The sequence below is a fragment of the Pongo abelii genome, chromosome 22, assembly GCF_028885655.2.
Source record: "Pongo abelii isolate AG06213 chromosome 22, NHGRI_mPonAbe1-v2.0_pri, whole genome shotgun sequence".
NCBI lineage: Eukaryota > Metazoa > Chordata > Mammalia > Primates > Hominidae > Pongo > Pongo abelii.
The window spans coordinates 50,255,581-50,282,976 of NC_072007.2; the positions used below are offsets into that span (position 1 = coordinate 50,255,581).

The following is a 27,396-nucleotide window of genomic DNA, read 5'->3' on the forward strand; positions in this document are numbered from 1 at the left end:
TCAATATTTATTTTTGTTATTGTTGTCAACATGGTATTTATTGATGTGAAGTATGACCTACTGCATACTCTCCAGAATGTTTCAAAATCCTTCTCATTTTCCCAGGATGTTAACCTCAGTACACACACTCAAACCCGATGTTTCTACTAGAACTAGATTTTGTGGTATCATCTGCAATAGGAAGACAGGTTTTTCAGAAATATTAGGGTTATAATTTCTTTTTAGTGTAGAAAATAAACATTTCAGGGCTTGGAGGTTCAGAGATTTTTCATTCCTATATGAGCAAAGTGCCTTCATCATTTGATTAGTTAAGCCACAGATTTCATTTCTGGAAAAAACTTTCTACTTCAAAGAAGCAATAGCTCATAGCTTCCATTATAAATCTTTTTGTCTCATTTAAATGGCTAAATTAAATTCAAACATGTTTACAAATATAGACACAACCATGTGAATCTAGATTATTCACTACAAATTAGTAATTTGAACACAACCAAAAGATTTTTTGGGGAAACTACAACTTTGCTGGATTTCTTGATCCATACCTTGATATTGGTTGTCTGGAGAGGCTCCAAGAGTTAAATTTTTTTATTGACACACAAAAGCAGAAAAATACTGGAAGCAGAGTGGCTGCTGGGAGCCTTCCTACCTGAAAAAGAGATTTATGAATAATAAACCTCGTGATGGGGCTTACTTTCAGAGCTTGGAGGCTGACCCAAGCTAAATTGAATTGCTAAAACTGGAATGGATTTCTCTTGACTTAGTGAGCTGTGATGCATTTGTTTCCAAAAGGCTCTGTTTCTGCAAGTGGAAGGTGTATGAACACACCTGATTTTAAGAAAAGAATCCCCTCACATCCAGGCTGTAGGTAAATGCTACAGAGGAAAGTATTATTTTGAACTACCTGTGAGACTCACTGTAGTTGTGTTTCTTTGAGTGTGAGTAGCCTTGCACAAGCTCAGGCTCCATGCTTGAATACCTGTGCCCCTTGTTTGGGAGAGAAACTGTGGCCTGAGAAGTTTCAGTAGGTGTGGGGATATTCTAGGAGTACTTAAGACTTAGTTTGATTTGATATGATTATATGATTGCCAAGAATATATAAGATGAAATGTTAATGAAACAGGGTACTTTCCTCTCCCTGTTTTAAATAAATTTTTAAATATGGTTTTAAATACATTTCAAACCATAAAAGTTTAAGTTTATCTCACCTTTGGATTTTGAGGAAACACACACACATGTACACACACAGGGTCACTTTCTTATTTTTCTGCTCTTAAGTAGGTAGAGAGAGACGTCCCAAGAAGGACTTGCATTTATAGGCAGACAGATGTACATGCTACCATTAAATGGACTGTGATTTTTCAAATAAAAAAATCATTCAAAAATTTATTTCCAAAGAAATTTCACTACCCCCTACCCCTGGCCCTTTGTGGCTCCATATCTCCCAGTAGACATTCATCCCCCTCCCACTTGTGTCTGTGTTCTTGGTGCAAGATTATCTTTCAAGACCTACGTGCTGACTTAGGCAGATTTTGCTTAGGATATATTTTATCTATCAACTCTCCTTGGTATGTGGAATTGTGTGGAGTAAGGCTTTGTGTACAAGGCTGGGCATCAGCTTGGAGTAAGAAGAAACTGATGTTGAGTCCAGGAAACAAAGACGATTGAGTGATCACTATCATGCCCAAGAGAGGTCAGTTTTGGCAGAGGATGCTGCCTGGCTGATCTTGCTCCTGGGCACAGGGTGGCTGGATGGAAGGCAAGAGGAAGAAATGCATTCTAGAAAGGCTACAGAGGGAATACACCCTGCCCCTGCCTGCAGCAGTGACTCAGCTCTGCTCTGCTTCAGATGTGGGTTGTGGTCATATCAGAGTTTGAGGATGGATCAGGGTACATGGAAGACAGAGCAGCCTGCGATTCAGAGTTTTGCTGTTCCTGTAGGCCAGAGGGAGCAGGTGTCTGGAATCCAGGGGGAGGTGAAGCTTGAGTCCACAATGAGGGTCTAATATGCCAGTTCTGCACAAATCTCAATAGTCTATATGGAAACTTACCAAGCCAAGATGAGCCTCTTTGAAAAGGAACAGAGACAACTTTGAGTATCCAGCTGCAACGTGTGTCAGAAATGTGCTGTTTATAACTTTCACAGACAGCACTGGCTGTGAAAAAAGCACCTCCCTAAAGTCATTAATGTCTAAGGTGTGCAACATATCCCAGGCTAGAAAGCTCTCAATCTGTTTCCTGCTAGGGCAATGAAACTCTGAGCTGCCTAAAGCTCAGAATCCACCATAGTGAGAGATAGCGAGTGCTGCTGTGAATACCAGAGGCACATGGGTGGTGATGCCTTCAAGGTAAAAAATCAAACAGCTCTGGTCTCCATCTGGGGGTTCTTGGCCCTTTATCTCCTTCCTTTTCCATATTTGAAGAAATCAGAAAAAAAAAATCAAAACAAAAGTGGCTGATGCTCAAGAGATGGGGTCCTTTGTGCTTTCGGCTCCAAACACTCTAAAGAGTCTCTATTCCAGAAGGAAGAAATGGACACACAAAGCTGCTTCTGATATTGATCCAGATGGGGAAAGGATGACATTGGAATTGCTTATTAAGCCGGGCATTTAAAGCCATCGCAGTCTCCAGACAAGCCCAGTCAATGGGTGATATTGCTCAACAAGTGAGCTGATTCTGCCTGAAGGTTACTTCAGGCGTTAGTGCTGAGAGGGAATTTATTAACATCCATCTCAGTTAGAAGAGTGACTTTTCGTTTGTTTTGCCCTTCAGAGTGAGCATTATAATAACTTCACTGAGCAAGGAACACCTTGGATAAGTACGGTGCTTCTGATCTGTCTTGGGTGTGAAAGTGCTTGAAGCCTTGTGGACAGAAGCGGAGATGCCTACCCATCCCTGGTTGCAATTCCTTACATCTCTATAGATTTGCATAGTTTGAAAAAATGCGGCCAGGCGTGGTGGCTCATGCCTGTAATCCCAGCACTTTGGGAGGCCGAGGCAGGTGGATCACAAGGTCAGGAGATCGAGACCATCCTGGCTAACATGATGAAATCCTATCTCTACTAAAAATACAAAAAATTAGCCAGGCGTCGTGGTGGGTGCCTGTAGTGCGAGCTACTCGGGAGGCTGAGGAAGAAGAATGGTGTGAACCCGGGAGGCAGAGCTTGCAGTGAGCCGAGATCGCGCCACTGCACTCCACCCTGGGCGACAGCGAGACTCCGTCTCAAAAAAAAAAAAAAAAAAATGCTCCCCCATGCTGTCTTCCCTTTGATTTCACCACGGCCTTGCAGGTGGTTTGGGAGAAGATCTCAGGCAAAGTTGCTGGTGAACTTGGAATTGTCCCAAGGTCACATAAATAAGATGAGGAAAGTTTTGGTCATCTGACCCACAGTCCAAACACACCAGGTTGTCTCTATTTACACTTTCTCCTGACTTCCCTGTTGACCAGGGTCTTGTGTGTAAATGGGCAACTTGGGCGGGCTGTGGTCTAAGCCCCTGGAACAGAATAAGGTTAACAGGCTTACAACTCAGCCAAACCAGAAACTATTGTCTCCATAGTACCATTATCTCATCAGTTTAGTTAACCAGCCCCTGGCAAATAGAGGTGATCTCAGACTAATAATAGGGACAGCCGTGATAATTTTCAAAATTAAAACATCAAAGCAACATGCTCATTTATAGCCTTTTCATATTTTACCTGCCCTCTTCCTCACCCTCATTCTCCCTCCTTCCTTCCTTCCTCTCCTCCTTCTTCCCCTTCCTTCTCCCTTTCCTCCCCTTCCTTCCCTCCCTCCACCTTTTCTTCCTACCTTTCATCCTTTTCTTCTTTCTTTTTGAGATTGAGCAGTGGACAGCTTTAGATCAGCTGAAATAGAATTTCATTCCACATCATACAGAGAAAGCTTATATACCTTGGTGAAAAAGTGAAGTTATACATTATTCTAAAAGAATTGCTCTTAAAGATCTTCTTCAAGATCTTGGCCGTGAAACAGCTTGAACCAGGAAAATGTGGATCCTTCTAGCCTTTGGAAACCTGCCCCAAGCAGGAGATATTCCAGGTTTCAAATGTTTCAGGTTCTGCTTGTCAATTACTTTTATGGAAATAGTATCACTCACAGGCTTGAAAACATTTTTGCTCTTTTAAGTAGGTGAAACTCTCATAATCTTATTTATAGAATTAATTTGCACAGCAGGCAGTTTTTCAGAAGCAAAACCCAACCTAAATTTCAGGCTGGGCCAAATGATAAGATGGTTTAAATTTGTAGGTTTCATATTAGTTAGGTACATCTGGGATTACAAAAGCATGGAAAAATGCTAATATTTCTCCTTGGAAAATAATGCTGTCAGTAGACGGAGTGGGCTGAATTGTCCTCAGAGAGTACATCTCCCTCTCAAGCTAGATCTGTTCTCCCCTCCACATGAGGCAGGGAAGAATCAGCCTCACAGCCCTGGGTGTGTCTCCAGGATATCCTTAGAGCAACCACAGAACATGTTTTGGACCCCGGGGCAGAAGTCCCCAGGGTCGCCCAAGAAAGCTCTCTAGCAGCCAACCTAGAACATAGCCTGGGGGAGATGCAGACCCAGAAAAGGAGAAACGAGAATCCCAGGGAGGTCTATCTGGTGGAGTGCACAGACAGGGGCTTCGGCCTGTTGAAAGGCACAGCTAAGCTGTGGCAACTTTGCAGAGACTAGTAGGATTGCTAGAATTAAGAAATAAAGGCCCTGCGACGTGGCTCCCAGCACTTTGGGAGGCCGAGGCGGGTGGATCACCTGAAGTCAGGAGTTTGAGGCCAGCCCGGCCAACATGGTGAAACTCTATCTCTACTAAAAAATACAAAAATTATCTGGGCGTGGTGGCGGGCACCTGTAATCCCAGCTACTTGGGAGAGTGAGGCATGAGAATCAGTTGAACCCAGGAGGCAGAGATTGAGGTGAGCAGAGATCGTGCCACTGCACTCCAGCCTGGGCAACAGAATGAGACTTTGTCTCAAAAAAAAAAAGTGCCTTCTGATCACTTCTACCGGTTGGACTTTCCCACCCAAAACTACAGAGCAATGATTAGGTAGAAGAAGAGAAGAGAGGAGAGTGAATCTGAGAATCAAGAAATGCAGCATTCCATTGTATCAAGTGCCTTTTTCCAGTTGTTGCCAATGTACTTCCCTCCCTGGCCTTTGGGCCAGGTCACCCTGTTCCCCTGTCAGTCCCCACTAATTAAAAAATGTAGCTTATTATACGGTAAGTGATTGCAGTTTTCCAAAGACAAAGTGGGAACGATTTTTGTATACAAATTCTGGATTGGCTTCAGAAAAAAAAGCAAGAAAAGTGGTTTATTGAAACCATGCTTTCATGTTAACTGTGTAGTGTAATTGGCTGGCTTAGTATTTCTAAAGGAAGGAAAATTATCAGATCTCTTTTTTAAGGATGACATATTTGACATTCCTGGAACGATGAGGCTGTCCCTGTGAAGGTTAATGTGTGTTCCCCACAGTCTGTGTAAGCCCCTTATCCCTCCTCGGGTGTCATTAAGGGGACAAGGAGGTGGCCAAAGAGGAGACACAAGAGGAAGCTGGCTGGAAGGTGGGTGAGGGTGGATACAGAACTGTTCACACCTCCACCCAGTCTGAACGGAAGGCCCTGCTAGATGGCAGGCCAACTTGGAAATGGGAAAGGGACTGGGCAGGCACGGTTCTCCCTGTGCACACCTCCACCCAGTCTGAACCGAAGGCCCGGCTGGATGGCAGGCCAATTGGGAAATGAGGAGGGGACTGGGCAGGCACTTTTCTCCCCTGTAAGCTGGGGTTTGTCAGATCAGGACGGAGGAGGAGAGTAGCTTCCAGCCACACACCCACAGACTGTGGGCTTCCAGAAAGCTGCTTTCTCAAGGGCTCAGTGGTGCCCCAGGCTCTCCTCTCACTGAGCAGAGTCTCTGGATGACTCCCCAGCTGCGTCGGCCCAAAGGAAAGGTGGGGAGGAGGGTGGGAGTGCCTGCGGCTCCAGGTGCTCTCTGGGAGGCTGGAGTAGCTGCTACTGTGCCTGGGGCTGTAGATGTTGGTCTGGGTTGGGAGGCAGCACTGAGGTCTCAGAGGAGAGGCTAAGCTTAGCCTCCACCCCCATGGAGAGGCATCAAGGAGCCAATCTGCTTTCATTTAGGTCCCTCTTGGATTTCCTGGCTTCATAACCTTGAATTAAACTTCAAATTTGTGACTGCAAGATCAGCTGCTTAAAAATATGAGAAATGACCATCTCCTTATTTAAATTATACGTATTTCCTTTTAAGTTCTTCTCTCTTCTCCCCCGACGCAACTGGGGGAATTGCTCGTTTCTGCACATGGTGAAGAAATGAGATCAGGGCCCCTTTAATGTCAAGTACATTCCAAATGTTCAAGAAGGAAGAAGAATAACAAGTACGGTGAGATCATTGAATTTAAAATGCAGCCATTTATAGACTTCACTATTTACAGCATTAATTCAAAGGAGTAGATATTACAGTTATTATAATGACAATTTCTTGTGGCTATTATGGCGTATTGATCTGTTCTTTTACTATCGCTTTTTCCTTGGGCAGATCCTGTATCTGCTCAGGCTGAGCACACCCTTTTCTTACAGACTGTTGTTCCGTGTCGCTGCTCTGTTTTTCTGTCATGTTATTTCCCTCAGTCTCATCATGAGCAAGAAGCCAAATTATTTGCATATCACTAGGTTTAATTTTAAAATTGTATTTCCTTTGAAAGTTGCCCCCTTCTCCTATTCACTAAGGAGCAGATGCTTCTTATTCATCTGCTGGGATCTCCTTGCATTCTGGTCATGGTTTTTCTGTTCCAGCTGCCATTTCCTTTTTACCTCTTGGGATGTGGAGTGGTGTAGAACTGTGATCAGTGGAAATACGTATCGATTGGATAGACCCAGATATGGCTGGGGGTGCCGGGAGGAGGAACTGGGAAGTCAGCGACGTGGCCTCCATCACAATGTTTATGAAAACTCTACCTTCAGGAACTTATGATTATGTGAAGGGGATGCTTGCTACTGTTTTTGTGCTTGGCAAGAAGCTTCTTCAAAATTTCTTCCTTCCTTTCTCTTTTTTTTTTTTTTTTTTGAGAAGGAGTTTCGCTTTTGTTGCCCAGGCTGGAGTGCGATGGCGTGACCTTGGCTCACCGCAACCTCTGCCTCCTGGGTTCAAGCGATTCTCCTGCCTCAGCCTCCCAAGTAGCTGGGATTACAGGCATGCACCACCACGTCTGGCTAATTTTTGTATTTTTAGTAGAGATGAGATTTCTCCATGTTGGTCAGGCTGGTCTCAAACTCCTGATCTCAGGCGATCTGCCCGCCTCGGCCTCCCAAGGCTTCTTCAATATTTCTAAGGTGCGTTCTTCTCTCTCTACTATTCTACCATCCCAGACCCTGAAAACCATTGGAAATTGAATCATGCTCTGGCATTCATTTAGAAAGCAAAGACTCCTCGGATGTCAGAGAGACGCTTTAGTGGCCAGGCACTGATGTGAGTGAAGCAATTCTCACTTCAGACTCCATTTGCTACCAGTTCACCAAATCCAAGTGCAACAGACCTGGCTTGTGTAGGAGGGCAGACCTCGCTTCCCACAGCAGTCATTGTGAACGGGGCTAATCACCGTGGGACCATGATCCTCCTCGCCCCCCAACCTTTCTTACACTTCGAGTTTCGCTGTTTTCACGCAAACATAAAGCTTTTGGCAGTTTGGATGGATGTGCACTCACCAAAATCCAATTTCCCACCAGTCCATTAAAAAAAAAAAGTGTTTTTATAGTGAGCTTTGAAAATGGGCCAGGCAATGAGAAATGGTCCATGCAGATGCTTGGTTGTAGATTATAACGCATTTGCTGGTTGGGGAAAGTGCTTTGAAGGTTCCTCCCAGGTAGCTCTGAGCTCAATAATTAATTGTTTCATACAACTTTCAGAATAAGATGGAGCAATGTTTAGCATCCAATTTTGGCTGGGGTTTTCCATGGATTAGCTGATGCCAGGCTGCCTCCGTGCCAGTAGGAGTTGGGCATTTTTGCTGACTGTTTTTAGGGTCTTCCTCACCCTTTAGCCATTTCCCCGGTTGCAGTGCCCCTGAGCTGCTTAGCCTGAAGGCCTGCCAGTAAACCTCATCTGACTCTTGGTTTGCTCATGAAGGGTGGGTTTTGGGTGAATTCCCATTTGTTCTGTCCCTGCCATTCTATGCTTTACTCATTTGTTCCTGGTTCACCTGCAGTGAATCATTTTATCTCTTTGGGTTGCAGCATTGTACGACGACATTGTCTTTGGGCACTTGTTGAATTCTGACTCTTTGTGATTCTGTGGCTGTCTCTTTCCTGGGACAGTGTAGGACATTTGACTCCTTTTGATTTTATTTTCTGTAAGCATCAAGGGGATATTGCCTATGAGTCCACAGGAGAAATACGATGATTTTTCCTGGTGGAGGCAGTGGAGGGGAAAGTAAGGGCAATGGATGGAATCTGAATGGGATTGTCACCGGCTGTGAACACAGAATAACAAGTAGTTATTTTTGTTGAAATAACAATTATTTCAACAAAATGGGTGAAAATGGGAAAATTTAACTTTTCCTCTAGAAAAACTGCATTTCCGACTATCTGACAGTAAAACAGGGAAACAGAGTTTATTTGCCTGGACCTTTCTGTAGTGTGTGTCCAGTTTAGAAAGGAGGCTGGCACCCCAGTGACTGGCCTTGAGGTGAGCACAGGTAGACAACAGTGGTCCACTTGACACAGAAACACAAAAGAAGTGGGTGCCTCCCTCTGGTGGCAATTGGCATACATGAAATTAAAGTGTGACTGCAATCTTTCAGGCAGAAGGTAGCCAACATTCTTTAGAAACTTTATAACCTTTTCACCTGTGGGCCTCGTCAACGTGACCTGGTACCAACCAAGCACTAGGGGAAACCTCAGCCGGAGGTTGCCAGGATAGGTGCTCCCCAACCCCATGGCAATGGAATACTGAGTTATAGCTGTTTCTTGAAAAATCCTCACTTGTCTTTTCTATAAATCCAGCCTATTGTCACCTTAAATGATGGCTGTGTGTGGAAGAGTTGAACTGTAATTTTGAAATTATAATCCAGACTTGTTTGTGGAAGAAGGAGATAGGGTTTTAGAAGACAAGATGAGCTACCTGCAGATAAGATGTTCACTCTTATTCTAGTCACACATCTCACAGCTGAACAAAACTATAAAACGTTGCCAATTACCTATCTGGGCTAGAAACGGCCTATTAGGTCACCCTGGCCATTCACGGCTGGTGAAATATGACTCCCTGTTGTGTATTTCCTCAGTTCAGCTTAAAATGACTTTAGCAAAAGGTCAGATGCTACTGCTCCTGGGAGATGTTTTCAATCTCTAATAGACTGATGTTAGACATTTTTTTTTCTAACATTCTATCTAAATTTGTTTTCCCCATCAGTTTCTTGACATCAGCCTCTGTTAATGCTCCCTTGAGCCATGGCAGCCCCAAATGGGTATTTTATCACTGCTTAAATTTTTGGTTTAGACAGAAATGCTTCTACTACCTCTGCTGATAATTAGAACGTGTCAAGGGATGATATTTCATTGTTGGTCTTTTGAAAGGTTTTTTTTTTTAAAGTATTTCCAAACTGATTAATTTTTGATCCTGTTGCCCTGATCCCAGAAAATTTCTTTCTGTCTTTGAAATTTCTTGAAAAGAATAAAAGTAATCCACTTTATTTTTGGTTTGTAAAAGCTTTTTGGATAGGGATGCTCCGATGGCACCCATAAAGGGCAGGAGCCTTGCTTTCCTGCCAAGGTACCACATAAAACAGGCCCTGGTTAAATGGTCACATTTAACCAGGCCCCATCTGAATTCTGCCTAGGTGTTCATCTACCTGAACCAATATAAAAAAAGTCTGGAGCTTCAGAACTTTTCACAACCCTGGGAAGAACTTCCCAATGCCATTTTTCGGGGTGATTCGGTGTCAGAACATTATTATTTTAATTTAATCTATTTTTATTTTTATTTTTTAGAGACAAGGTCTTGCTCTGTCTCCCAGGCTGGAGTGCAGTAGTGAGATCTTAGCTCACTATAACCTTGAACTCCCAGCTCAAGCAATCCTCCTGTTTCAGCCTCCAGAGTAGCTGGGACTACAGGTGTGGGCCACTATAACCAGGTAACTTATTTTTTGAAGAGATGAGGTCTCACTATGTTGCGCAGGCTGGTCTCAAACTCCTGGCCTCAAGGGATCCTCTCACCTAGGCCTCCCAAAGTGAGGACATTATTACTTGTTGCTTAAAACTAACACCAAAACTCTACTCTTAGTTAATCTTTTTGAGTCCAGGTTACTATATGTAGTTCAGCTACTTAGTCTAGAATGCCACATAACTTTACTTCTGGGGTATTTAATTTTATTATCTTTTTATAAATATAAGAACTCATCTTCCTGATAAGTAGAAAAAGGTACAAAGCTTAAAATGACCCATCTTTAAAAAGGTATTTCCAAGAAATCAGCAAGTGCCTGACCATGAGCTGTTAAGATAGTGTCATCTTAAAAAAAGCAAATTGAAGTGCTGTGTCTTTGCTCCAAACCCACCAAGAGAAGGGACGTGAGGGGCTGTGGCTGTGGATTAGGAAACCAGAGATTGTGAAGTTTAACTGTCACAGGGCTGGCCGTCCCTAGAAATCAGCACCCATCTTTGTTTAGACATAAAATACCCACTTACAAATCCAGGCACACACCTCTGGGCAACAGCCCGCTCTGTCCTTATGACAACATTCTGACGTGGGATGCCCAGTCATGTTCAGCATGTTTGAAGGGTATTCTAAAACATGGGGCTTCAGAGTCATATACAGTGGTGTCTATTTCTGCTCTGCCATTTTCTTGCCATACGTGAAAAGTGTAGAGCATGAAATAAAACAGAGGACCCACGACTGAATGGAGATTCCAGGCTGGTGGTAGCCTCGGGCTTGAGATTTTGAGCAGTGATGGGCGTCTATCAGCTCAGCTGCGTGGTTGGACCTGGTATGGACTTGGCCCTGGCTTTGCTTCACAGACCCCCTTTGGAGTTGCCGGAGAGTTGTACCCCACGTGAAATTGCATACACAACAGATCCGTCTACTGAATAGTCTTGTGCATTTAAGAAAGCTTGTAATCCCTGGAAATATGCAAAGAGAAACACCTGTCTGCAGGGATTAGAAGCTCAGGGTGAAGAGCCAGGGTGGGAAGTGCCCCGTGAGATAGCATGGCCCAGCAGCTGAGTTGACAGCCAGGGCCAAGAAGGACGCAGAAACGTGTGTCATGAAGGATGCCAGATGCACACACACACTGTGGAAGAAAGGCATTTAAATCAGACAGCACCAAAGAGAATAAAGAGTATTCTTATTCTTTATTTAAATCAGACAGCCTCAAAGAGAATAAAGAGTATTTGTAAGGAGGAAAGGCCTAGAGTACCCACTTTTGAAAGCAGCTTTAGTCCCTTTCTGATGTACATGTGATGATTTTTCAACCCAAGCTGCTCTTTGCTTTCCCCATTGTTCATGAAGCTCTCGGGGGCTCTTACCAGCCTTTCTCTTCCTTCTTCACTGAACCCTGGAACACACTCCATTTGCTTTGGCTTCTACCTTTCCTTCTTAGAGTCAAAATCTTTGGCCAGGCATGGTGGCTCATGTCTGTAATCCCAGCACTTTGGGAGGCTGAGGCAAGTGGATCACCTGAGGTCAGGAGTTCGAGATCAGCCTGGCCAACATGGTGAAACACCATCTCTACTAAAAACATACACGAACAAAATTAGCTGGGTGTGGTGGTGTGTGCCTATAATCTTAGCTACCCAGGAAGCTGAGGCAGGAGAATGTCTTGAACCCAGGAGGCAGAGGTTGCAGTGAGTCGAGATCATGCCACTGCACTCCAGCCTGGGTGACAGAGCTGTCTCAAAAAAAAAAAAAAAAAAAGAAAAGAAAAAAAAGAAAGTAAAATTCTTTGTAGAATTATGGGGCAAAGAGAATTAGAAGAAACTCAGTGGGTTCAAGTGAGGTTCTTATATTAATTAGGCTAATTGATGTTCCTTTGAGACTACTTAAAAATGTCCTGTAATTATGATTGCATTTGACTTTTTTTCTATTTAAAAACTGGGGAACTGTATGAAATTCTCTATGGTGGTGAAATTTTTAGAGTTTAATGCTTTAAATCTGGTATTTGAAATTTTAGAAGCTGGGGCACATGTGAGTCCTAGAAGGTGGTGAGCACCCTCAGGAGAGTCAGTTGATACCTGGTAAAACCAGGGAATATCAGAGAAAAAGGAAAACTCCAATTATTCCAAAGCTGTGAAAGGAAGAAACAAATAGACCTAGTGCAGAATGAAGGGAGTGGCCTGAAATCTGACTAGGGAGGTCACCTTCCCTGGAGCAGGACCTGCTCACATCAATTTCCTGTGTTTTCAGGCACTTGGAAAACTACACAGTTTCCACAACTGCAAAGGGAAGGGTATGGAAGGAGAAGCAAACGTCCCACAAGGAGAAAAAAAATAACATGAAGCAGGGAAGCCTCAGAGGGAATGTTGCCAAAGGTTACTGAATATAAAGGAAGTATTTCTGCAAAAAAATAATCTCTGGGATTTTTAAAACATTAAATACTATGAAGAAATGACCACCCATTTCAGAAACTGAATGGATGCACGTAAGCAAAAGATAAAATGTGCAGTTCAGGGAAGGAAATGAACCCATCCAATACACAGTAAAATGCATGTGAATTTCCATTATCAACTTGAAATAAAATGTTTCCTGATGAATTATACACTGATTATCACACATGTGTAGAAGATGAGGTTCATTTAAAAGAAGCTGAAACCCCAAGATAACAACTGCTTAAACAATGGAGAAGGTTATTTCTCTCTCATATAGAAGGATTCTGGAGGTAGACGGTCAAGGGCAGTCCGTGTAGTTTCAAGGAGCATCAAGCATCTGTTATCGTTTGGCAATATTTGGCATAAGACTTCCAACATATGGTTGAATATGGCTGCCTGACCACCAGTCATTGCACCTACCTTTCAGCCAACAGAAAACAGATATGAACAGAGGGAAAAAATGGGCAAGGGGTGTCTGTTAATTTTATTGTAAGATTTCTTTTTTCCACTTACATCATATTGGCCAAATCCTAGTTGCAGGGACACATCCAACAGTAAGGAGGCTGGAAACTGTTTTCTGGATAACCGTGTGCTCAGCCCCAGATCAGGGGTTTTGGAACTAAGAAAAAGGGGATAAACAAAGGCAATGAACAGACTCAGCCACAACACCTTTCTGCTCCTGGAGTTTATTGGGTACTTACAAGCTGGTTAGCTTGCACAGAGGGATTATCTGAATTGTCAGATGACTAATTTGTCCTCTATCTCTCCAATTAGTCTGAAGAGATTTTTTTTCTATGTTTCCTAGTCAGAATGTGAAGAAGGGCAAACTGTGGCTTTTCTGTGGTTTGCTGTTAGGGCAGCTAGCTGCTGATTCCTGGGAAGGAATTTCAATTCTTTCCATGTGTTCAGGGAGAAGAAGGCATTTGGTATGTTATTCTCACTCCCAGAAGCATTTTCATTTACCCACTTTCCTTCAAGTTATTCTCGAGTAAATATTAACGTATTTTCTATGTAAATAAACTAAAATCTTGCAATCTGATCTCTAAAAGCACAAGATTACCCCTTTTCTTTATATAATATTTCTCTTCTCCCCTGGCCCCAGTGTAACTGGTTATGGCTATAGGAGGTGGTGGTGCAGACAGCAGAATCTACTCTTGTTGGATTTGGAAGAAAGCGCTTTTATTATAAGACCTTTAATAATTTCTGGCTTGGTAAATTTTCCTCCATCCCTTTGTTTTGAACCTATGTATGTCTTAGTTCAACTATTGTTCAACCATTGTGGAAGTCAGTGTGGCGATTCCTCAAAGATCTAGAAGCAGAAATATCATTTGACCCAGCAACCCCATTATTGGGTGTATACCCAAAGGGATATAAATCATTCTATTATAAAGACACAAGCGTGTGTATGTTCATTGCAGCACTATTCACAATAGCAGAGACATGAAATCAACCTAAATGCCCATCAATAATAGGCTGGATAAAGAAGATGTGTATACACCATGGAATACTATGCAGCTCTAAAAAAGGAATGAGATCATGTCCTTTGCAGGGACATGGATGGAGCTGGAAGCCGTTATCCTCAGCAAACTAACACAGGAACAGAAAATGAAACACCACATGTTCTCACTTATAAGTGGGAGCTGAATGATGAGAACACATGAATGCATGGGGGAGAACAATACACACTGAAGCTTATTGGGAGTGAGAGCATCAGGAAGAATAGCTAATGGATGCTGGGCTTAATACCTAGGTGATGGGTTGGTCTGTGAAGCAGATCACCATGGCACACGTTTACCTATGTAAAAACCTGCACATCCTACACATGTACCCTGGAACTTAAAATAAAAGTTAAAGAAAAAAAAATTTCTGGGAGGCAGAGAGCTCAGCCTAGATGGTGTCCAGCCAGAAACAATTCATATGGAAGATATTTAGTGACATGATAGATCTTTCTAGCAGATGCTTGACTGCTCCTAACGTTGCCTGGCATGTGCCACCAGGCAAAGGACATTGGGATGTCCCCACAGCTGCCCCAGAGAAACCCAGTACCTCCACCTCAGGGCTTACCAGAAGGTGGGATCTTCTTGTGGTTGGCTGGCCCCTGGTGCGCACTTCTGCCTCTCATATCCTTTTAGTGCACCTGCCTGGCCAGCCCTCACCTGTGCTGCAGACTTCCACCCCTGAGACATCTGGGAATGATGTCCTCCAGCTTCTCAGCCTGGTGGTAGACGGAGAAGCTGGAAGGAGGGTGCTTTGGGCAAGCCAGGCTGCCGGCTGCCATCTTGGGCAATGCACCTCTGCATCGGGATGGCCCTCTACTCGTTACAAACTGTGTCCCTGCCCATGCTCTCCAGAGAAAAACAAGCCTGGGCAAGGATTTGAACCTCAGGAAGGCAAATCTGACCACAGTCAAGAGTCATGACTTGAATTCAAGCTGTCCTTAGTCAAGCTGTTTCTCATCATATCTCTCTGATTGTCTTTATTTTTTTCTTGAAAATGTAGGCATTTGGCTAGTGGAATTGTGTACTCCCTCCCTACCAAATTCAAGTGTTGAAGCCCTCATCTCCATAACCTCAGAATGTGATCTTATTTGGAGATAGGGTCTTTATAGAGGTAATTCAATTGAAATGAGGTCCTCAGGCTGGGCCCTCATCCAGTCTGGCTGCTGTCCTTATAAGAAGAAGAGATGAGGACACAGACATTCACAAAGGGATCCTCATGTGAGGACACAGAGGGAAGCCATCTGCAAGCCAGGAGAGAGGTCTTACGAGGAACCTGCTCTGCCAACATGTTAATCTTGGACTCCAGCCTCCTGGATGTGAGAACATAAATTTCTGTTGCTTAAGTGACCCCGTGTGTGATACTTTGTCATGACAGCCTAAGCAATTCATACAAATAGGAATGAATTTTGCCTTTTCAATAGAAAAATTAGTATTTCTTCAATGATGATTATACCTTGTTTTTTTGTGCCCTTCCTCGCTTAATAAATTTGGAGGAAGATCTGATCTCATTAGTTCTCATTCTTTGTAATCGATAAGCATGGATTTGTGCTAATTTGATTATCTAGTGCCACAGTGGGCATTTTATATAAGCCAGGGTGCCTCTGGATGGAAGCCCGAGAAACAGAATAATGGGAAATAGATGACCGAGAGGAGCTCAGAGTAAACTCTTACTTTTGGCTACCAAATTAGGGTTTGTATTAATGAGAACTTGATTTGAACAATTGAAGACTGTGGGTTTCAGAATACTTCTGTTTTAGGACAAAAGAGAATTGTTCGCTCTTGGAAAAAGCTTTAAGTACCAAAGAAGGCACTAACTTGGTAAATGGAAAGCTAGAAGAAATGCGAATTGTGTTTTTATTTGATTTGGGGAATACAATAGATGCAGAAAGTCCCCTTGCCTGGGACTGCTAATGCCTGAACTTGCTCATTAATCTCTGCGTCTTAGCACAGACCTGGAAAATTGCAATTCTCCGCACCAGCAGCCCTCATTCGATAAATATGGAGCCAGCGGGCAGGAACAAGAAGTGGCTCTGGGCTGTGGGGCTGGCTTGTTGGAATCCCACACTCCTCAAGCTGCGGAGGGACTGCAACTCAGGAAGTCAGGCAGAAGGACACAGTGGCTCTCTGCATGCTTTGTTCCCAGCTTTTTAAAGAGCTTATTGTCTTTTTTTAAATTGGCATTTCATAAAGTGTGATGCTGTATGCCAGCATTATTAGGTACTATGGGTATAAATTTATTGTTATAATTTTTTTCCTCTGGAGGAATTGACCTTTTCTCCAACACTAGATGCCTTATTCTCTGAGTATATCTTGATCCAATGTGAGGTGTAAAGGATAAAATTGCAATCCTTGCTTGCTTTGTTACCTGTCTCTTTGGCTTTCTCTGCTTCAAGGGCAAGGATTTGGGTCTTTAGGAGGGAACTCCACTCCCTCTCCTTGGCCGAGTGGCCTTGGTGTGGGCGAGGGGATCCCAGCTAAGAGGGCCCCAACAGCACAGAACTCTGCATCAATTAGCTTAATTATATCAAGGGCAACACAGCTGACAGATGTTAATTCTTCCAAAGTTAATATCGTACTTTGAAAGAAGGTAGAACATTCTAAGAACCTTGGTATTAAAATACCCCAATTGGAAGGCATACTTAAGTTAAATGACTGTTATTTCTTTATAACATGCTAAAATTTAGGTCCTTTTATAGTACGCTATGTGCTGCGACTCCTAATGAAGGCAGACTCCTACTCGGGACTATTATATCCCAATTTACTGCTTGAGCACAAATTTCTGATCTACAGGATTAGGCGTTAGGAGGTCATTCGTTTCTATCAAATCAATCTTAAAATATGAAGAGTGATAAATATGTAAATTAAAGCATTTACCTGTTTGTGTGGTGTGTATGAGTGTGTATGTGGTGTGATGTGTGTGGTCTAATGTGTGTATGTGTATGGTGTGTGTGGTTTGTGTGTGCGTGGTGTGTATGTGTGTGTAGTGTGAGGTATGTAATGTGTATTTCTGTATGTGTGGCATGTGTTTGTGTGTGTAATGTGGTGTATTTTTGAGTGTGTGGTATGTTTGTGTGTTTTGTGTGTGTAGTGTGGTGTGTTTGTGTGTGGTGTGTATGAGTGTGTGTGGTGAGGGTTGTGTTTGTGTAGGAGTGTGTGTGGTGAGGTGTGTTTGTGTATGAGTGTGTGTGTGTGGAGTGAGGGGTGTGTGTTGGTGTGTGTGTGGTGTGTGTGTGTGGGGTGTGTTTGATGTGTGATGTGTGTGGTGTGTGAGTGTAGGTATGTGTGTGTGGTGTGTATGTAGGATGTGTTTGTGTGTGTGTGCTGTGTGTGATGTGTGTGTGTTTGGTCTGTGTGTGAGGTGTTTGTGTGTGTGGTGTGTGTGGTGTAGTGTGTTTGATGTGTGATGTGGTGTGATGTGTGTGGTGTTTGTGTGTGATACGATATGTGTGTTTCGTGTGGTGTGGGTGTGGTGTGTTTGCGTGTGTTGTGTGTTTGTGTGATATGTGTTTGGTGTGGTGTGTGTGTGGTGTGTGTGTGTGGTGTGTATTTGATGAGTGATGTGGTGTGATGTGTGTGTGGTATGTGTGTGGTGTGTGTGTGCAGTGTGTGGTGTGTTTGCGTATGTGGTATGATATGTGTGGTGTGGTGTGTGTGTGGTGTGTTTGTGTGAGTGTGTGTGGTATGTGACTGTGTGATGGGTGTGGATGTGTCGGTCTGTGGTGTGTGTGTGGCGTGTTGTATGTGCGTGTGTCTGTGTGTTAAAAGTAAAAGCTGCTGTGGTGACTTATTGCTGGTTCCTCCAATGACGTAACCATGATGACGTGAGCAATGACCTTTCATTGCCATCAATTGGGAAACAAACAGATTTGAGAGTTTCCTTTCCCAAGTTTAGAGGTTAATATGTTTTTGAATTGTGCTGTGTTTCAAACTTTTTATCCTTTCTGGGACTGTTGCAGGATCCATGAATAGCTCTGTCATGCCCTAGGTGACTTTTCATGTCTGTTAATTTCCTAGGAATTTATGTTAATTATTTGAAGCCTGCCTCTTAGATTGTCAATGCACAGATGAAGACCATTTTTCTGGAAGTGCTATTTCCCACCATCCATGAAGAGCCCTGGCTGCCGCCCCCATCCTGGGGGAGGCTCCTTGGCAGAGGCCCCCCCCGACAATCTTACCTCACCCTCTCCAGCGGCCTGCTTTGCTCTTTGAATCTGAAATTCTATTACTTACTTGTGCATTTACCTTTCCGTTTGTTTTCCTGGGGAGGGAAGGGATTAGGTTTGTTCTCTGCTCCCTCCCAACCCCTGGGACAGGGATGGCTCTCTCAGAACACTCGCTGAATGCATGAATTTGGTATAGTTCCCCCAGACTGCCTGGTGAACCAGCAGATTTTGCAAGCTGGTTGACTGTATTATGTGTTTAGACTTGGACCATCCAAGAGATGCTTTTCCCCCAGAGCTATATTAACGGGTCCATAAAGAAGTCTGTCAAATTGGTCTACATCTAAGGAGATGAAGTAGCACAACCCCACAGAATGAAAACAAGATTTGGAACAAGACCCAGATCCCAAGTCAGGCTTGGCCAGTCTTCATGAGGTGATCTTAAGGGAGGCCCTTCTAGAATGGGGATGATGAATGTTTCCTCAGCTCTCATAAATGACTATGTAACTCCAAACTACAGATTCTCTATGTAAAATAGAGAGTCTTAAATATAGATTCTCTATGATGCAAAGCTACTTTAAAACCTATGAAGCCTCCAAATTAGGTCAGGTGCTATTATAGGCTAAGCCATGTCGTCTCCCCACCCAAATTAATATGTGGAAGCTCTAACATCTAGTACCCCAGAGTGTAACTACATTTGGAGATGGTTAAAGAGATGGTTAATTGATTAATGTTAAATTAATGTCCTCACATGTTGAGGACACAGCAAAAAGGTGGCCATCTGCAAGCCATGGAGAGAGGCCTCACGAGAAACCACACCTGCCAACGCCTTCATCTCCAACTTCTGGCCTCCAGAACTGTGGGAAAATAACTTCCCATTGGTGAAGCCATGTAGTCTCTGGTATTTTGTTATGGCAGCCTGAGCAAACTCATACTCTTCTCGACAAGTATCTGCTGATGGACTATGGGACTGATGTGAGAACCTCTGCTCCAGCACCAAACTCTGTTTTATCAGAATAGATAAATGCAAGTGGAATTTTAATTTATGAAAGCATTTTTCTGTTCTTTGGATTTTCATGACAATACCAGAGACTTAAAAAAATATAGATACAGGATCTCACTATGTTGCCCAGGCTGGTCTCAAACTCCTGGGCTCAAGTGACCCTCCTGCCTCGGCCTCCCAAAGTGCTAGGATTACAGGTGTGAGTCACCATGCCTGGCCCTGAGACTCGTAATATTCATTTGGGATTGTCTTCAACTGGTAGTATAATAGTTCCTAACCTTTATATTTATGATTCTCTATTTTACATTTGCCCATGAAATGATCTGTAAAATAAAATCTACTTGAGTATATGAGGGAGGATCTATTTAATGCTCAATAAAGAGTGGTTTTTATTACCATTCCATCTTTAAGAAGGGCTGCCTGAGCTTTCTCTTATGACATAATAAAACATATAATTGCAGAGGCCACCTTCTACTCAGTTTCTGTGGGGGAAAGGCAGTATTTCAGGAAAGTAGCATAAGAAATGTCTATACTAGTGCAAAGTTTAAACTTGAATAGTACTGTTTTGCTTCCTAGTGGAGGTCATGGCAGAACTGAATCAGGGGACGTTCCAAGCCTCAGGGAGCATCATTTCTTCATTATTTTTCCAAGCCGCAGGGAGCATCATTTCTTCATTATTCAAGGGCCATTGGCAGAGCTCTGTGTCAGGTCCTGGTGGTTTAATGAGGTTTCTGCTCAAAGGGAAAAGCCTCATTGCTTGGAGCCATTTTGCAGCTACACTGTTTGTTGAGAAAGGGCAATGTGACAGGCAGACAGGTAATGGACAAGTAGCTAGACAATGTAGCAGTTCATGTAGCTGCCCAGCCTGATAGATTTTGATTGTCACTTCGTTTGAGGTGAGATCTTACAGGTGATGGACTTGGCTGAAGTCTGAAGGCCTTGTGAGGGATAATGGCTCCCCAGGCACACAGGATGTTGAATCATGGGACCATTTTTCTTGAGCTATAATGATCAGTAAGTCGGGTTTCCCCTCACCTTCTAGTGGAGTTGGAATTACTGTTCTCTTACATCAAATCTGCTAATTGGCATGAATATCTCTTGACTGTTCTGTGGTCAGCTTGAGAATTTCAGAATGTCTATGCAGAGTGGGAAAAGGTAGAATTCCAGGACCTGAGTCAAATACAAGTAATGACAACTGTGAAGCCCTGGATGGCTTACAAGGTGTTTTGGTGAAATACTTCTTAAAAGGAAAAGCCGTAGACAAGTCTAATGTAGTGGAGTTCAACAAAGAATGATTCCAGAATTAGGCATCTCTCTGAACCAGAACAGGTTCTCAGAACTCCAGCCTGCCACGTGGTCAGGCAGCCTTTATGGGCAGAAAGCAGACGTGAGGCACTGAGGCAGCTTAACTGGTTACAGTGCAGCATTTTGCCCTGTTTGAGTAAGTTACCCACCTGTGATTGACTGAAAATGGGCTGCTGTGATTGACGGAGATCCCACTGTTTCTTGACCAGAGCACGCCTGTACAGTACTCCTGAGTTAGGCTTCTAGTTAGTTTTTGTACTAAGTAAGATTGTAGTTTTTATTTGAGGACTGGAGTATGGAGGCATCCTCAGGCCAAATGTAATTTAGTGTAACCTGCTGCTTGCTCAGACCGAAAAGCCGCCATGGAGAGTGGGTGTGGCCAAAGTGGTTTTCCAATACAGGCGGCAGAATCCTATATGCACATGTCAGGGAGAGGCCACCCAGTCCAGACCTAAGCCTTCAGCCATCTGTGTGAAGGAGCAAGTGGAAATATGACGGAAATGACCGTAATGCAATCTGGACGTGACAATGGCATTCGTTTCGTCAGTACCACTCATTTAGACGCCCTGCTCCCTCCTGGACACAGAAGCTCTGCAAAGGCCTCTAGGCCACTAGGAGGGCGTGGTGTGTGTCCTCGTAGCTAAGGAGAATGTCCTTCTGCATTGTCTAAGCTTTACAGTGACATGACTTGTGAGTTGTGGACTGTATTGGTTGGCAGTGGGAAGTCTCTCTTTTGAACAAATTTTAAGGATATTCTTTCTGCCTTGTATTTCTGAGCTGAGGCCATCTTGCAACAAGCCCAGCAAACACAGCTGACCATGATGGCCATGCGGGCGGCCATGTTGGAAAGTGCCCCCTTCCTCCCTGGATGAGGGCCCGAGTGATTCATGAATCTCACCACTGAGCAGACACAGACACCCTGAGCCTGGAGAGCCACCTTACTGCCCATGTCCGCTTCACTGGCCTTTGCAGCTCTGGCCACGCCATGCCCAATACAGTGTGGCCCGTGCTTTAAGGTACAACTGAGTGTTGATCTGAACATAAACCTAACACTGGGAGCCAGGTAGCACAGGCTTTTGTTTTCTAGATGAGAAAACTGAGCACCAGAGAAGCTAAGAACTTTTTTCAGAGTCACAGAGCAGTCAGAGGTAATCCTCAAATTCAGATTTTACCTGAACTCCACAGCCCCACTTCTGCAGGGTGCCTCGCTCAGCGCGGAGAGTATCTAGGTGTGAGGAGAGAGGCAGCCTCTCATCCCCAAAGAGACTGAGGGCTTTGGCTACTGGGACACGAGGCCTGTGTTTTTTGTTTTTGTTTTTGTTTGAGACAGGTCTCACTCTGTTGCCCAGGCTGGAGTGCAGTGGTGCAATCATAGCTCACTGCAGCCTCCATCTCCCGGGCTCCAGTGATCCTCCCATCTCAGTCTCCTGAGTAGCTGGGACTATGCTCAGCTCTGTGTAAAAATTAGCTGCCACCACTCCTGGCTAATTTTTAACTTTTTGTAGAAATGGTGTCTCCATATGCTGCCCAGGCTGGTCTCAAACTCTCAGTCTCAGTCTCCAAATGTGCTGAGATTACCGGCATGAGCCACCACACCTGGTCCCAGGTTTTGTTTATTCCCTGGCCAGCTACTGGTGGCAGTCTCTGTTCTAGGCAAGGAGAGGCTTAAAAACCCACCTGGAGCTTCTCTGGCTCTGCTGGGTCCCCACAGGCTCCTCTGGGGCCACAGGCCCTGGCCCAGGGGCATGAGGGTACACCTGTGCCTTCCTCTTTTCCTGTGTGCCTGTTGAGGTCTGGACGTCTGCTCCTGGACAGCTGTGCCACTCTTCTCTCCATCTGGCCTTGAGCATTTCCCAAGGCTTTCCCCCATGAAACAGCAGTGCTTCCTGACGTCATTCTCAGGTGCCAGGTTTTCCATCTTCCTTATAGTGCCCCCTGTGGGCTGTGTCCCTCTGGCTGCCCAGACAGTGGCTTTGTCAGGACAGCTTCCAGCTACATGCCCTCCTTAGAGGCCCGTTGAGACCCTCCTCCATGACAATGCTGCAGGGAGTGAGGACAAGGACTCGCCTCACAAACTGAAGTTAAATGGTTACCAAGGAGGGTACCATGCTTGTTTAGTCCTCCAGATAAAAGCATGCATTTGACAGCTGCCTAGCATATTAATTAATGGCCCACTTGCAATCAACAGTTTTTAATTGAACACCTACTGTGTGCTGGGTCTTATGTAAGCTGTTGGAACAAGGCAAAGTTCCTGGCCTCACAGAGCTCACACTGTAGCGTAGAAGACAGAGGACAAACTAGGGAAGGAAAGAAAAAAGTAAAGTAATGGGTAGCGATTACACCGTGAAGAACTGCAATGCAGGCTTGGGGGTGTGGCAAGCCCCTAGGGGACATATTCGGGGAATGTCCTCTCCTAGGGCTCTTCAGTCTCCCCAGCAGGTGTGGCCAAGGGCTTCCCTGTGGGTGTCAGCAGTAGAAAGGGCCCCCTGTATTGCCTGTGGGTCCCTGCCTCTGCCCGGGAGTGATGGGGCTGGGGAAGCTCCTCACAGGGCCACCCCGCTCCTGTGGTCTTGTCACTATCACTAGGGTCATCCTTGGGGAACCTTGGCAGGCTCCAAGGCCCTGAAGAGTGGTTCTGGGAGTGGATGCCCGGCTGTGGTCCCTTCCCTTACTCTTCTCCCCTACCTTTGTGCCTGCTGAATCTGGGGTATTTAGAACTGTACTTTCCTGACTTCCAGGGCCACAGACCATTTGTATTGAAACTTGTGCCACTGAGTCTAATTGGTTGTCCCTTCTCCACTGCAGTCGGGTGCCCCATTCTCTTCCTTACACACTCCTGGCTGGCTCAGTGGAAGGAGCTCCTGTCACTCCTCTAACAGCATCTGACCTTCCCCCGGGAACTGGACTATCTGAAGTACACAGAAAGTAGTGATTCCTTAAATGTTAGTGGTTTCTTTTTTAAACAATGTAATATTTTTCAAATGAGGAATCAATCGATCACTTTTGGCTGAGATATCAGTTTAAGATATAAGTGCAAAATTGATTTCTGTGACCTGTCCTCACTGTTTCATTATATATTTCCTTAATATACATAATTTTCTGCATCTTCATTTGTCATTTGTCAAAAAATAATATTGCCGCTTTCTTTCATTATTATAAAAGGGAAAAGACAAATCAGGCCCTTTAAAAACTTCAGATTGCAGCAACATTTTAAATTTAAAAGGGAAACTTCCCCTCCTACTTGGAATCAGAGTGAATTTTTCCCCTTTGCACTCACTGTACAGTCGATGCAAGGATTCCTCTGGGAGTAGAAGGATTTGGGACTATAAACCATCTTATGAAAAGTGACAGCTCCTAGTGCTGTAGATGCTACCTAACCAAGGATGTTATTGGTACTAAAGGGTTTATTGCCATCAGCAAAAACACTGGAGCCATTTGCATTCTGGGTTTGCTGGACACTTGCCCTCCAGTCCCAGGCTCATGTGATAACATTAATTAACCACTTTTAAAACATCTACTTGAGCCACAGGAAACTTTTACTTCTCCCAGTGATCCCACCCCTTATTGTTCTGCAAAGAAAGGGCCCTGGCAGTGTAGAAGACAATGTGAATAGCTACCTGCAGTGTGAGAAACAGTTCCACTTATCTCTCTATCATTTGGGCTGTCGTGGGTTAAAAAGGAAGCACCCCCCCTCCCCTGCCTTTGAAATATTCCTGAACATTGGTGCACTCAACATCTCTGCTTTTATGAGCATTGGCGGCAAGTTTGAAATAGAAGACAACAGTTCTCTGATTTGGGTCATGGCTCCATCAGTCCTACAAGGCTTCCAAAGCCAGAGCTGACATTCCCTCCTCCTAGGTAAGAGGATGATTGAAGGGTTCCAGGTGGATGCTGCTTAGAATCTTGGAAAATTGAGAGGAGGCTGCTTACAGCTCTGCAGATGCATCTGAAATAAGTGCTGATTCTCCTCTATCTATTACCTGTCTATCTGTACCTATCTATCATCTACTTATGTATGTCTGTCTGTCTGTCTATCTATCTATCTATCTATCTATCTATCTATCTATCTATCTATCATCTATCTATCTATCTATCATCTATCTATCTATCTAGAGCAAGCAGGATAGAACAGGCAGGACTTACCTCAAGTCCTCAAGTCCTCAAGTCCTCAAGGACCCCAGCTTCCTCCACCCTCTCTGATAGAGCTGGTGCCTGAGCATTATTATGCAAAGTCCCTAAACAAGGTAGTGGATGATGAACTCAGGCTGCCTGGTGACACTCAGGAATAAAGCCCACGCCCTGCTCACTGGCTGGGGCTTTTCCTCTGCCTCAGAATGCCTCCAGTTTCTCCCATCTCCAAGCTGGCTGTGCTCCTCACAGGGCTGGCCTCCTCTGCTCTAGGTGCAAGCCCAGGGTGGCAGCGAGGCTCTTGGCCCAGGTCCCAGGAGAGGTCGGTTCTGTCCCCATTTCTGGCTTGAGCTAACTCCAAGGCCTCCTTTGTCCTTGGATCTCAATTCCGGCCACACCTGAGAGTCTTTTTAAAAGAAGTGTAGATGTCTGGCCTCCCCCCAGGGACACGGATTTCTCAACATCCATCTTGCTCTTAGGAGCACTCTTCCCACTGCGGCTGTGCAAGGAGGAAGCTCTGAGTCTGGGGTGAGACCCTCATGCCTGTATTTAAAAAAAGAAAGAAAAAGAAAAAGGATGACTTTGATGAATCTGATGTTTAGCCTTCATCAGACTAGAGGCATTTATTATTTTATTTTAGTTTTTTATTTCTCTAGGTTTTTGGGGAACAGGTGGTGTTTGGTTACATGAGTAAGTTCTTCAGTGGTGATTTGTAAGATTTTGATACACCCATCACCCGAGCAGCATACACTATACACTCTACGGCCACACCACCCTGAACACGCCGGGTCTCATCAGACTAGAGGGTTTTGAAAGACATTTACCTTCCACGACTGAAGAATTTTATTGATTTATTTGTTTTTCCGTCTTGGCTGCACTGGCCCCGTGCTATGGTAAGGTATACAGCACAGAGGCCCAAACCTTCGCTCCTCACCGCCCCCCGCTTTGTATCCTATCACCGTGTGAATTGGTGAAATCCCTCCACCTTAGCAAGCCATTTGTCAAGTCTACCTCATAGGAACAAGAATGTAAGCTTTGTGAAAGTTCAGTCGAACTGTGAAGGTCAAATGGTGTCATCCCATCTTGACGATGATAAAAATGGAAGCCCTGATTGCAATAAGCAAATCTTTCCTGAGAATGACACACAGAATTATACACGGAAACTCAGTGTATGACTTTGCTGACTCAGTAATTGTGAATATCAGCTATCATCAGACCAATATCTTAGCAATATTAAATGGTACCTTTGTGAGATAGCAGGAGAAAGTAACAGCACAGCCAATATTAAAACCATATATCAAGATGGTCATTGAGAACAGAAAATCATGTGCAGAAAATACATGAAGTGTTGAGACTGTGTCCTTGAGTTTCATTGTCCTGCTCAGGTGGTAGATTCTGAGCTATGTCAAGACACTCCACTGGATTTTACTTTGCAAATGAGCTCTTGTCCTGGGGTGTAAGTTAAGCCCCTGTGTGTGCCCCAAGGTGGACTCCCTGGCTTCACTTATCTAGTGGGGCTGTCTGCTTTCCTATTTTCAGCTCAGTGACTGCCTTCTGTTTGTGTTTTTCTTGCTACAGATGGACAGAAGAAAGTTCAAGAAGAATTTGACATTGACATGGATGCACCAGAGACAGAACGTGCAGCGGTGGCCATTCAGTCTCAGTTCAGAAAATTCCAGAAGAAGAAGGCTGGGTCTCAGTCCTAGCGGGAGAGCCCCCTCCTAGTCCACCTGAAAACACCAAATTCAACCATCATCTGTCAAGAAATTAAAAGAACAACACCCTAGAGAGAAGTCATCCACACACAATCCACACACGCATAGCAAACCTCCAATGCATGTACAGAAACCTGTGATATTTATACCCTTGTAGGAAGGTATAGACAATGGAATTGTGAGTAGCTTAATCTCTATGTTTCTCTCCATTTTCATTCCTCCTGCAACTATTTTCCTTGATGTTGTAATAAAATGAAGTTACGATGAGTGAATTCAAGTGACTGCCTTTCTTTCTCTCTTTATTTTACCTGATGTTAGAGGTGACTGTGAGCCAGGTGTCTATTTCCTTCTCTTAGGAGTCAGAGATATAACACATTGTCTTCTGTTAGGAGCTTTTTTGCTGAGAGTGAGAGATCCATTTTCAGCCATGCTTGCCTCTTTTGGAGAGTCCTAAGTGCTGGCTGGCGATGGCAACATATTTTCTTCTCATCATGGGAATAGAGCCCTGTATCCTCGGGTGCCAAAGACAGAAGTTTCCCTGGGGAATTATGACTGATTCAGGAGAACAAAATGGGAGAAGGTGATGCATCTGTGTTTGCAGCATCCCCAGATTTACTCAGCAGACCCATTTCAGATCTCCAAAGGGGACACCCTAGCCTGTTATAGGCCATTCTGCAGCTTACCTGCAGTGCTCAGCACCTGTGTGGCTCCAGGGTACTGGCACCTTCTCCAGACTCCCCAACTTCCTCTATGCTGTGATTTGCCACCTGGTAGGGTTATTTATTACAACCTGTAGCAATTTAGAGAAGCTATCAGGCTTCTTTTCCACTCCACCTTCTCCCATGCAAACCTTGCAGGTAAACCGTTCTATAAATCCCAAAGTAGTTTTGTAGGCAGTGAGGAGAGGTCCATCACATAGGGAGGACCTCACCGCCACTGATTTGGGAGCCAGTTGGTTGGGTGGGTACCCGCCTTGGGAGGCACTTGTG

At 44.3% G+C, this 27,396-nt stretch overlaps 1 protein-coding gene across 1 annotated transcript in view; it reads left to right on the plus strand.

Annotated features, from left to right (window-relative positions):
- The window catches only part of PCP4 (Purkinje cell protein 4), a 61,793-nt gene extending 35,114 nt beyond the window's left edge, over window positions 1-26,679 (plus strand). The window contains exon 3 of the mRNA XM_002830690.5: window positions 26,271-26,679. Within this exon, the coding sequence (XP_002830736.1) occupies window positions 26,271-26,398 (128 nt within the window). The 3' untranslated portion in view covers window positions 26,399-26,679. The remainder of the gene's footprint in view (window positions 1-26,270) is intronic.
- Window positions 26,680-27,396: the final 717 nt, after the last annotated feature.